Source organism: Mercenaria mercenaria, chromosome 4 (assembly GCF_021730395.1).
Source record: "Mercenaria mercenaria strain notata chromosome 4, MADL_Memer_1, whole genome shotgun sequence".
Classification (NCBI taxonomy): domain Eukaryota; kingdom Metazoa; phylum Mollusca; class Bivalvia; order Venerida; family Veneridae; genus Mercenaria; species Mercenaria mercenaria.
The window spans coordinates 88,556,699-88,570,065 of NC_069364.1; the positions used below are offsets into that span (position 1 = coordinate 88,556,699).

Consider the following 13,367-nt stretch of genomic DNA (forward strand, 5'->3'; position numbering starts at 1 on the left):
GAATTCTTGTTTACATAAATAATTTGTTGACAAATGTTTACCCATGGATCGTTTATTAGTTGTAGTCTGTTTATATATAAATACTAAATATACATGTTCTGCTAGAAACTGAAGTCAAACTGAATCATTAGTTTTCCCGTGAGAAACGGTCATGGTCATGCAAATTTTCTTCGTTGATTGCACTAATTCTTTAGTGTTCTAAGACTCAATGTAAGCAGTTTTGAGCAAAACGGTTATAGAATTTTTGTTAACAGCAAACACTGTGTATATTCAGGTTTGTGTTTGGGACTTTTTAGGACCCCATTTCTCATCTGTTTAAAATGCTTCTATAATCATTAATGTCATTTCAGTTGTAAAATAATTGAAATCTGCTACTTTTTACTGGAAATCTGCTCATAGCAGCCATTGTATTAGTCTGTAAATTTGTTCAACATGGGGATGTTTATAATGCAGCTTGAGCTTAATAGACTCATTCAGTATGTAAATGTTACAATTTAATTGCATATTAAATTGAGGACAATATAAACAAGAGCTGTCGGAGGACAGCAACGCTCGACTATTCAACAGCCTTGTCAATTGAATGAATATAAAAGTCGAAAAAGGGGCATAATTTTGTAAAAATTGGAAAAAGAGTTAAGGAACCTTCACAGTGCTTATCAGCTTATGACAGTTAACAAGTGTGAAAAGTTTCAATCCATTCCCATTAGTGGATACTGAGATACCAGCTTACATACAAAAACTTAACCAAAAACTGTTAAGTCAGAAAAAGGGGCATAATTTTGAAAAAATGTAAAGTAGAGTTATGGGACCTGCACACTGCATGTCAAATTATGACAGTGAACAAGTGTGTGAAGTTTCAATCCATTCCCATTTGTGGGTACTGAGATACCAGCTTACATACAAAACCTTAACCAAGAATTTCTAAGTCGAAAAAGGGGCATAATTTTGTAAAAAGGAAAAATAGAGTTATGGAACCTGTGCAATGTAGGTCAGTTTATCACAGTGAATAAGTGTGTGAAGTTTCAATCCATTCCCACAAGTGGTTACTGAGATACCAGCTTACATACAAAACCTTAACCAAGAATTTCTAAGTCAAAAAAGGGGCATAATTTTGTAAAAAAGCAAAATAGAGTTATGGAACCTAAGCAGTGTAGGTCAGTTTATCACTGTGAATAAGTGTGTGAAGTTTCAATCCATTCCCACAAGTGGTTACTGAGATACCAGCTTACATACAAAACCTTAACCAAATCAGGACGCGGACGCCGATGCGGACGCGGACGCCGACGCATGGGTAAGTCCAATATCTCACTATTCTTTGAATAGTCGAGCTAAAAATGTTCAAATGAAATCATTATTTAAATCAATAAGTGCCATCAAACTTTAAAAGGTTACAGTGTGAAAATAATGAGAAGTTGTGGTTACTCGATGCGTAATCATTCATATAATTTTTCTGTGACTGAAAATAAAGGGTTCGTTATTATACAATGTATTGTGATTAAAAATGATTAATATACAGATGCCAGTTTTGATATAATGCATGTTCTTTAAGTTACTTGGTAATATTGGATCCAGAGCTCCAGATAAGCTGCGTATTTGCGTATTTATGCAATTAAAATTGCAGAAAACCCAATTGAATTCATACAGTGTGCGTACTGAAACACAAGTAAAATTCCTAATACCCAATTCGTAAAAAATCGCTTGCGTATCGCATTTTCCTTATAACTAGAACGGGTACGAGACTTTAACACTAGATTTGACTGACTGGTTATACGTTACCGCAGAACAGGTTGCAATTTATCGGAAAAATTACAGGACCATTCAATCGGCTGATCTGTGTTATTTGGACGCTTTGTAAACAATTTCTTTACGCCGATAAAATGTAAAAGAGGTTGCAGAAAAAAACATTGTTGCAGCACAAACAAACAAATTAGTGGGATATTTTGCTGTTCAACAATGACAGTTATTTGTTTGTGACGATGTAGTGTCACCAATACTGGATGACATCTTTTAGGAGAATGCATATTGCGGTAATTGTTCGGGATATTGTGGATGAACTGATCTCTGACTGCATTAAAAGTGAAAAAGAAAACAACAGTATGAAACATTCATTACAATTTTAAATACGTTTTTGTATTAAACATTGAAGAGCGCCATTAAAATACTTAGTCCTGTTTGATGATATATAACATGTATACTGTAAGCAAAAAATACTCATTTGTTAGTGCGAGATTTTAGCAAATACCCAATTACTTTTGAAAAGGCTCGGTAATGATATTATTTTTACCCAATTCAAATTTCCAATACCCAATTCAGCCAAAATGTGATGGGTAAATACCCAATTGCACCAAAAGCTTATCTGGAGCTCTGTTGGATCACATTTGTTTTCTAATTGGTAGTACAACTTAATTGGTAACAATGCTGTTGCTTATAGAAGTTTGTGGTTTTATAATTATATTTTCATATTCATAAACATGATAATTTTATAAATCCAATACATAATATGATAATGAGTTAACATGTTATTATCTTTCTTGAGTAAAGTATCTGTAAATCCAATGATTCAGAAATATTTTATGTATATAAAGGTTAAACATTGATAGTTTATATAACAAATTGTCAGTTTTTAAACCGACATGGATGGATTTGAAAAACTCACTTCTGGATAGCTACTATTACAATATGAACCTTTCATCAGAACATTATAAGTTTGAAATTTATAACATATGGAGCATCTAGATAAACTACTGGTTATGAATAGGCTAATTAGTTAGCACTCAGATTGTTTTACTGTTGAGTGTGATACCTTGACAGAGATAAATCGGAATGCCTATAAGATTTACATCACGAAGGGTCTATTTGGTCTAGGGGAACTATTTTGTTCATTGTTATTAGTATACTACTTCCCCTGGAATTTTTAATACAGATGTTAATTGAGATATTCAGGATTTGGACTGAGTAATTTTGATATACATTTAGTATAAATTTACATTCAGTAAATTTAGATATACTATTATCCCGGCTTTGAATTTTGGGGGATAAATTTATAAAGTAAATTTATTGAAAATTCTGACAGCCGGGGATCATTTTGTTAAATAAATATCCTAGCAATTACTTGGCTGGGTCGTTGTCTTACTTAGGTGGAATATTCTTCGATCTGGTGAAGTTGCTGGAGTACATTTCAAAATTTAGTTTTTTCTGTGAGCACTGGGTTTTGCCCAAAAGCTGTTGCTAGGCTTGGTATTTCCTATGTGTCTCTTTGGCATTGTAAATTTCCTTTCGATAGGACCGAATATTGATATAGTGTTTGCTAGTGATCCTTGTGTCTCTTTGGCGATTGTAAATTATTTCGATATGTACCGCTTTGAATAGTGTGCAGAAAATGCTATGTCTGTCGTATTGTATACGGCAGAAATATTGGTAATAGTATGTATTGTGACAGCTGAAATATTGCTAAATTATTTACGTGTATTGTACACGGCAAAAATATTGCTAGTCCGTATGGTGCACAGCTGAAATATTGCTAAATTATTTACGTGTATTGTACACGGCAGATATATTGCTAGTCCGTAGTGTGCACGGCAGAAGTATTGCTAATTTATTATACGTGTATTGTGCACGGCAGAAATATTGCTAATTTATTATACGTGTATTGTACACGGCAGAAATATTGCTAGTCCGTATTGTGCACGGCAGAAGTATTGCTAATTTATTATACATGTATTGTACACTACTTTTGTTGTATTGCTAGTCCATATTGTATGGCTGAAATGGGTGTGAAATTATGGTACATATATTGTACATGACGAAGTGCAGTGTACACGGCAGAAATATAGCTATTGTCCGGATAGATATATATATATAGCGCCGCAGAAATTTTGCATAAAGTTTATTCAAGTGTGAAGGCATGATTGGTCCTCGGTTGTTAGAATTTTCATTACATTGTCTTTCCTGGGTCATTTTATGTGACAAAATTCAGGCTTACATTTAGACAGAAAGATGCGGCCACAAATTATCCAAACTTATTAAATTGTCAATGAATAATTTGCATAACTTGAAGTGATATTGAATCACCAATTTGTAAATGAAATATATGTCAGTGTTTGAGAAATTAAAAGGAAGTGTATTTCAGAATTTGCGTTTATTATTATTCTTATGATTCATAATTCTGGTCCTTAAATAATAAGCCTGAAGAAACATTCCTATCAAGTCTGAAAATGTGCCCACGAAGATTGATAGTCACAGGTCAAATCATTCTCAAAATATTAAGAGCAATTTGGTTTTGGTACTAATAATCAGTGCAACTCTTGACATTTGACCATTTGCCATCAAAATCAATTGGGGTCATACAAAAACATGAAAAAGGTTTCTGAAATAACAGTCAATGTGACCTTGACCATTGATCTCAAATTTAATACAGGTATCCACTACCTATGAGCAATGTTCTTACTAAGTTTGACAGTATTAGGTTAATGTATTTTCAAGATATTGAGCAGAAACTGTCCATGTATTAACAGTCACTGTGACCTTGACCTTAGATCCACATCTCAATGCAGTGTGCACATTAAGTTTGAGGATGATAGGCCCAAGACTTCTTAAGTTATTCAGTGGGAAACAAAATTGCTGACAGACATCCAGACAGAAATATGACCAACACTGTCACACAATATGTCCCTAAGTACATATAAAGTAAACAGTTAGTTTCTCTGGTCTGTAAAAAACAGTTCTTTAAAGCAATGCTATTTTTGAAAGACTTCTGGATTAAAAAAAAACACTGAAAGAGTACATGGACACTTAACAAACAAGAGCATCTGATTTTTTGTCTCTGTGTAATAGAAATATTGTCCTACCCATGATTTTCTAAGTCCAAAAAAAACACTGAAAGAGTACACGGACACTTAACAAACAAGAGCATCTGATTTTTTGTCTCTGTGTAATAGAAATATTGTCCTACCCATGATTTTCTAAGTCCAAAAGGGGCCATAATTCTTGCAAAAAGCAATGCAGAGTTATGGTACTTGCTGTGCAGAGTCAGCTTTTAATGGTGAATAACTGCTCCAAGTTTTAAAGCAATAGCTTTGATCGTTAAGGACAAAAGTTGACTTAAAGGCAAAACTTAACCAAGAAATCTTATATTTTGTAGGTCTGAAAGGGCCCATAATTCTTGCAAAAAGCAGGATGGAGTTATGTTTCTTGCTGTACAGAGTCAGCTTATGATGGTGAACAAACGTTGCAAGTTTTAAAGCAATAGCTTTGATAGTTTAGGAGAAAAGTTGAACTAAACACAAAACTTAACCAAGAAACCTGATTTTCTAAGTCCAAAAGGGGCCGTTTCTCTTGTAAAAAGCAGGATTGAGTTATGTTTCTTGCTGTACAGAGTCAGCTTATGATGGTGAGCAAATGTTGCAAGTTTAAAAGCAATAGCTTTGATAGTTTAGTTGAAAAGGTGACCTAAACATAAAACTTAACCAAGAAATCGGATATATTCTCTAAGTCCAAAAGGGGCCATAAATCTTGCAAAAAGCAAGATGGAGCTATGTTTCTTGCTGTACAGAGTAAGCTATTGATGTGAACAAGTATTGCAAGTTTTAAAGCAATAGCTTTGATATTTTAGGAGAAAAGCTGACCTTAACATAAAACACTAGAAGATGCTTTGGTAGAAAAGCGCATGTCTCTCCCAATGCATAGTCATATAAGCAAGAAGTCAGCGAGAGAAAGGAGTGGAAGTCAAAGAGACACTGATGGTTGGCTACATTAGGATCATCTACTTGGCATGTCTAATCATCCCACTAAGTTTCAACATTCTGGGCCTAATGGTTCTCAAGTTATGAATTGGAAACCGTTTTCTATGTTCAGCCCCTGTGATCCTGACCTTTCATGGAGTGACCCCAAATATAGTAGTGGTCATCTACTCCGTAAGTCTTATCACCCTATGAAGTTTGAAGTTTCTAGGTCAAATGGTTTTCAAGTTATTGACCGGAAATGGATTTCCATGTTCTGTCCACTGCGACCTTGACCTTTAATGAGAGTGATCCCAAAAATAATAGGGGTCATTCTACTCGCGTCAATCATCCCTATGAAGTTTCAAATCCTGGTCAGTGGTTTTCAAATTACTGACTGGAAGTGGTTTTCCATGGTCGTGCCCCTGTGACCTTGACCTTCTACAGAGTGAGCCCAAAATCAATAGGGGTCATCTGCTCTGCATGTCCAATCATCCTATGAAGTTTCAACATTCTGGGTCAGGTGGTTCTCAAGTTACTGACCGGAAATGGTTTTCCATGTTCGGGCCCCCGTGACCTTGACCTTTGATCGAGTGACCCCAAAATCGACAGGGGTCATCCACTCTGCATGTCCAATCATCCTATGAAGTTTCAACATTGTGGGTCAAGTAGTACTCAAGTTATTGATTGGAAATTGTTTTCCATGTTCAGGCCCCTGCGACTTTGACCTTTAACAGAGTGACAATATGGTTCATCTACTCTGCACGACCAATCATCCTATGAAGTTTCAACATCCTGGGTCAAATGGTTCTCACATTATTGATTGGAAATGGTTTTCCATGTTCGGGCCCCTGTGACCTTGACCTTTAACAGAGTGACCCCCAAAACAAAAGGGGTCATCTACTCTGCATGACCAATCATCCTATGAAGTTTCAACATTATGGGTCAAGTGGTTCTCAAGTTATTGATCAGAAATGGTTTTCCATGTTCAGGCCCCTGTGACCTTGACCTTTGATGGAGTGGCCCCAAAAACAACAGGGGCCGTCTACTCCATAAGCCCTGCTAACCTATGAAGTTTTAAAGTTCTAGGTCAAATGGTTCTCTAGTTATTGATTGGAAATGAAGTGTGACGGACGGATAGGGCAAAAACAATATGTCTCCCCCCAGACATAATATGGCAATGCCGACTCAGACGCCAACACTGATCAAGTGATGACAATTACTCATCATTTTTTTCCAAAAATTAGATGAGCTTAAAATGAAAATGTTACTTTTATTCTCTTTACTGCCAAACTTTGCTTTATAAATTTTCATAAGGCAGAAATCTACTGTGCTGTTTATTGGTATCTTATGCTTACATGGGTAAAGCATTTTGTAATCAGTCTTAAAACTCACACATCAACATCATGTTCAGGTATAATCAACTTGATTTCAAAAAATTTGAGACACAGCCTTATAACTGTTTAAAACTTCGTCTCTGGCAACCATGTACACATGGTAATTCATTAGCAATGTTCTATCCTATTCTTTTAAGGAAGATTATTAAAAAGTTAACTCACTTTGTAATTCCACCTTCCTTCTTCAGTATATTTCTCTTCTCTTCATCCACCATAAAGTTTATAAGCACACCACAGGCAATATACACAACCTCTTTGTCACCAGAGTCAAGCAGTGTGATCAGTACTTTATCAACTAAATTGAGAATAGAAAGAACAAACTCTTACTATTTTATCTACCAGTATCAGCCTCCAAGTGTGGCTATGACTTTGGACCTAGCGACCTGGATTCAGCGCTCTGCATGCTGTCTTGATAGAGTAAATATCTGTTACTAGTTATGTGAAACTATTCTAAGTAGTTTGAAGATAAAGAGGCAGACACAAGGTTAAGCTATCTGACATTTGACCTCCAAGTGTAACCTTGACTTTAGACCCGACGCTTGTTTTATGAAAGTCTTCCTAGCATTAGAAGACATGTGGAGACACAAAGTTAAGCTTTTTAACCTTTGACCTAGAAGTGTTACCTTGACCTTGGACAGAGCAACCAGAGTTGTTTCCACTGCATCTTGTCTTGATGAAGTTAATAACTGTTGCAAGTTTTATGAAAACCTTCACAGAGGATAAGAAGGTATAGAGTGGACACTAATTACAGGGACCAATAGAAATGTGTGACTCCAATACAGGTCGTATAGAGAGGACACTAATTACAGGGACCAATAGAAATGTGTGACTCCAATACAGGTCGTATAGAGTGGACACTAATTACAGGGACCAATAGAAATGTGTGACTCCAATACAGGTCGTATAGAGTGGACACTAATTACAGGACCAATAGAAAATTTGTATAAACCCTCACAAGGTTACGTATAGAGTGGACACTAATTACAGGGACCAATAGAAATGTGTGACTCCAATACAGGTCGTATAGAGAGGACACTAATTACAGGGACCAATAGAAATGTGTGACTCCAATACAGGTCGTATAGAGTGGACACTAATTACAGGGACCAATAGAAATGTGTGACTCCAATACAGGTCGTATAGAGTGGACACTAATTACAGGGACCAATAGAAATGTGTGACTCCAATACAGGTCGTATAGAGTGGACACTAATTACAGGACCAATAGAAATGTGTGACTCCAATACAGGTCGTATAGAGTGGACACTAATTACAGGGACCAATAGAAATGTGTGACTCCAATACAGGTCGTATAGAGTGGACACTAATTACAGGGACCAATAGAAATGTGTGACTCCAATACAGGTCGTATAGAGTGGACACTAATTACAGGGACCAATAGAAATGTGTCACTCCAATACAGGTCGTAATGTTCTTTGCACCTGGGAGTATGATAAAATCAATTTCAATTTACTTTTGGGGAAACTTTTAAGGCTAACACAGAAACTAAATCTTGCATAATAGTAAGTAGACTGTTTTTAAATTTGGCAAAAGTTGTCATCTGAAAAATTCTGAGAGTAGAGCTTCAGCGACATACCTTGTTGTTGATGTAGGTAATCTCTGACTTGCTTCTGTCTTGTTAGATTGCCAAACACTCGGGACACCTCCACTATTGACTTCATCATACTCTCTGCTAGAACTAACTTCATCAGACCTATCAATCATAAAATATACGAAAGTATTCTAAATGACACTTTCTTATGTATTACTGCATACAATATCCTACATTGTTAAACAAACTTCACAAAGAAAACACTGGGAATCTCATTAACCCTTAGCCTGCTAAATTTCTAAAATGGACTGGTCCATCATTCAATGTGGGCAATACCATTTATTATTTCAAGGGGTGTTCACTGAAAATTTACTGACTGAATAGCGAACAGTACAGATCATGCTTGGATGTGCAGGCTGATCTTGGTCTGCACTGGTCGCAAGGCAGAATCACCTGCCGTCAGCAGGCTAAAGGTTAAACAATGTATACTGACCAACTAATTTCCCATTAAAAGAAGTATCAGTGTCATTTTTGAAAACTGAAATTAACTATAAATTTATGATCGTTTAAGTTTTTCGGAGATTAAATTTCATGGATTTTGTGCTTGTATTAATCCTAAAAATTACATCCAACTAACAAATAAAATTCTCGTTCATATATCTATTAAGTTCCAAATCCATAAATTCATGTCCCATTGAAATAGCAGCTGCTGTTTTGGCTGAAACTACAAAATCTGATAACCGAGTTCAATTATTCTACAGTTTCCCAACTCTTGTCATTTTTTTCAAGAAACGTAAATGATTATTTCAAATAGCAAATACAGGTTACATGATGATGATTGTATACTTACAGTCAACTAGTTTCATTTGATGTGTGGTTACAGCACTATTCTTGCAGTTGAAGAATGACAGATTATTTATACAAGCTACTGTGTTTAATACTAACTCTTCACTACTCTCAATGTCCTTTGTTTCTGAAATAGAAATTACAATGGAAGTGTGATATCAAACAACTTCTATATCAAACACTTGGGATGTCAATACTATTAAAAAGACTCATATCCCCAATGTGGAGTGTCAATAAATACAGGGAAGTATCTTAACCCAATCTCTGAATCCTTAAAACTTCATGACACAAAATTTTCTTCATGCTTTGAACATTTATTAAAAAGTATAGTGGTTAACACAAACGCAGCATACTGTTAAATAATTAAAATTCTTGGTGAGCTAATTCTGGTAGATTTTCTAGTTTTGCAAATCCACAAAATTTATTTCTGTAGAAATGAAATTTCTATTTATTTGATATCTTAAAATTCATGTTTCCATGAAATAGGTGTTTTGGTTGAATTCACAAAATCTAATGCCAACAAAATGAAATGACTTAACAGCAATGGTATAGTTTACATATGAGAAACAAATTTAGAATCATACAGTACGGATGTAATACATTCGATGCTTCCTGAAGTGTGTACATGTTTGAGTAGTCTTAAAACAATTTTTTCAGTCATATAATGACAGTGTCCACTTACCACAGCACCAGAGAACACAATGCCCAAAATTTTAGTGCTGCTACACTTCATTGGCTTGCTTAAAGCCCCAACTTTTACTACCCTGGCAGTAAGTTTTGTAGGAGGAGCCTATCAAATAACAACGCTACTCTAGGCTGTCTGTTAGCTAAAAATAGCTCACTTTAAATGATTCACAGGCAAATGTAAACAATGGTCAGTTGTAGAAGAAATTTGAACTAGTTTGCATGTTTTGATGGTAAAAAACTATTATTATCCATATTGTGCATCCATATCAGTATCAATCCTATGAAAAATTGAGTCAAGACTAGCATTCCTGATTTTTAATCTTGTTTATTTAAATTTAACAATGAAACTCAAAATCAAACATTCATTTAACTAAAATTCTGTCATTGCTGGCTGGTCCATTAATTGAGATAACCTAGCAATAAATGTAGAAATAATAAACTTTAAGTCTGGGATGCAGAACAATACACACAAATTAGCAAGTGCTGCTGTGATAAGGACTAATAAAAATGATAAGCTATTTGAAATTATATTTATCACTGTATGTCTGTAATTAGTAGTTCCCTATTTCTTTAAACCATTTTTTATGATATAACATATAAAAATATAACTGTAGAAATGACTATGATAATCTATTTGGTTTAAAAATTCAAAATTACTTTCTGGAGAAATTTTGCAATGCACTCTAGCTATGTGTTAATTCCATTGATACATATGAAGCCTTCTGACGATCAGGTTTGTTGATAAAATTAACCACGTGGGAATTGTTTACATTCTCTGTTCCTCTAGGGTTCATGACCTCATTAGCTCCTCCCGGCAAATTCAAATTTTTGGCAGTTAGGTTTAAATAATTTTTTGAAACTATACTTCAACATTTTTTGTTTTGAAAAATAAAAACACCAATTGATAAAGAATATTTCAATGTGGATTTATGTAATTTTTCATAACTTTTTATTCAGTGGTTTATTTAAAATTTTGAAAAAGGGCTCTCTGATGTGAAACATGCATAATTTATATAAAAACCTGCCCCGGCACCATCTTGTGGCTTTTATATGGCAGTTGGGGGTTTAAGAAAAATTAAATGATACCCCACCCATCACACTGTACTGATACTAGGCTATATGAAATATCTTCCACAAACAATCATATAAACATGGACTAACCTAAGATTCTGATAAGTAGTTCAACACAATGGCTACTTGCAGCAACTTGTGGTCCAACTTCTTCATTGATAGATATATTTGCAATCACTCTTACAACCTTTACAAGAACATCTCCATGTTTTGTTGTATCTTCACTACCACCATCAGACTTGGATCTGTCCTTCTTCTCCAATTTATTTCTGGTCTGGTTTGTTTAAAATAAAAATAGATATACCAAGTCTTTTACCACATGGTAACTAAAATTTCACTTACTAATCATCTGAGTCTAAAATCAGACAATGGAAATACAGTTGAAACTCGATATCTTGATTTCAAAGGGATCGAGTGCTTTACTTTTGGACAATCCAAATTTAACTGAATATGGTATTTTGTGCACATGTTTTTGGGACTAGACTTGAAAATATCTTCAAGACAGTGTAATTTTGAGATAAGGGAGTCAGAGATATCAAGTTGCAACTGGGTATCTTGATAAAATTGATTTTTAAGTAAAAAAATAGATTTCATGAATGACGTTTTTCTATGCCATTAAATTTAACATTTCAGACGTCATCATAGCTTGTTATACATTTTAATTTCATTAACAAAAAATCCGTAATTATGCAGACACTAACAATTTTAATATCTGAAAATTTTACGGGCTGTTACTGGTGGAACTAGTCCATACTGGCAGGTTATCGGGATTCATGTACATTTGATAGAGATACATGTTCTATAAAAGTTTAGTTTAATTCAGGGGAAAAGTACTACAATAAGCAGACACCAGTTCCATCCAGTTGACAGACAGCAGGAAATAGTGAAAACTGAAGGCTATCCTTTCAAAATGGGCTTAAAAAATGAGCTCCTTTGAAACTATTCCACAGATAATCTTAGCAATAACTTGTTTTAGGTTCTCTTACCTTATAATCTAATTCAAGATGAGTCTTTAATACTGATAGAATGATATCGAGTGACTTAGGTTGTTGGAAGAGCTGGACTCGAGCATCATCATTCTTGGCCGTCATGTTTCCAAGAATAAAAGACACCCTCACTGCTATATCCTATAAATAAAATGGAATGTGTAAGCTTTATTCTAATTCAACAATAATCATTCACTTTGCAACACACAGACCACCAGTAAAGAACAAGATTTGCATACAGGAAATTGAAGGTTTGAACCCCAGGAGGTGCGTCTTCTCAATCAAGACTGACTGAAGACAATATATTATGAATATGACCAAGGTCATTCCTCCTCCACCTTTGACACAAGTGAAGAAGTTGTCAGTCACATGAAGAATACAAGTTTATCATGGTAATGAATTCAGAAACACAGATAAGCTAATCTGACCATTATATACCAGTAAAATACTTTTTGCATGCAAGTAGCACTAGTCTAACAAATTTTAAAAGCAAAACTGGTAGTAACTTGCAATCATGAAGCAAAAATGTTTTCTTTGAACACCAAAGACATTCAATAAACATCAAAATCAAAGCACTGGTTCGAATTTTAAAATACCCCCTCTCACAGACTGTATGTGTACTGGATCAGAATAACATTGGTATTCTAAATCTAATTCAAGATATTTCAACAGTGAATATCAATTATGATAAACTAACATTAATAAATACGACTTTTCTCAGTGCTTGACCCTGAATTAGAGCTTTGCCAGTAAAAAAATTCCAAGTTAAAAAGGGACATAACTCTGTCAAAATTATAATCAGAGTTATGGGAATTGTCTCCTGGTGTATACTTTGATAGTAAATAACTATTTAGAGTTTCAAGTCAAAAGCTTTAACAGTAACAGAAATATTTGACTTTTAACAAAAAATTCTAAGTTAAAAAGGGGCATAATTCTGTCAAAATTCAAATTAGAGTTATGGGGATTGTGTCTCCTGGTGTAGACTGTGATGGTAAATAAGTACTTTAAGTTTCAAGTCAAAAGCTTTGATAGTAACAGAGATATTTGACTTTATCGAAATCTTTAACCAAAAATACTAAGTTAAAAAGGGGCATAATTCTGTCAAAATTCA

General features: G+C 34.6%; 1 protein-coding gene across 4 annotated transcripts in view; it reads right to left on the reverse strand.

Annotated features, from left to right (window-relative positions):
• The window catches only part of LOC123552385 (armadillo repeat-containing protein 2-like), a 465,377-nt gene that overhangs the window by 430,944 nt on the left and 21,066 nt on the right, over nucleotides 1–13,367 (reverse strand). For all 4 annotated transcript variants that reach the window (XR_008370717.1, XM_045342015.2, XM_045342014.2 and 1 more), the window contains 5 exons: nucleotides 12,257–12,397; nucleotides 11,361–11,544; nucleotides 9,517–9,639; nucleotides 8,712–8,828; nucleotides 7,277–7,409 (listed from right to left, as the gene is read on the reverse strand). Coding sequence is in view for 3 of the 4 variants with exons in the window: in XM_045342015.2 (XP_045197950.2) it covers nucleotides 7,277–7,409; nucleotides 8,712–8,828; nucleotides 9,517–9,639; nucleotides 11,361–11,544; nucleotides 12,257–12,397 (698 nt within the window). In the remaining variant the exon portion in view is untranslated. The remainder of the gene's footprint in view (nucleotides 1–7,276; nucleotides 7,410–8,711; nucleotides 8,829–9,516; nucleotides 9,640–11,360; nucleotides 11,545–12,256; nucleotides 12,398–13,367) is intronic.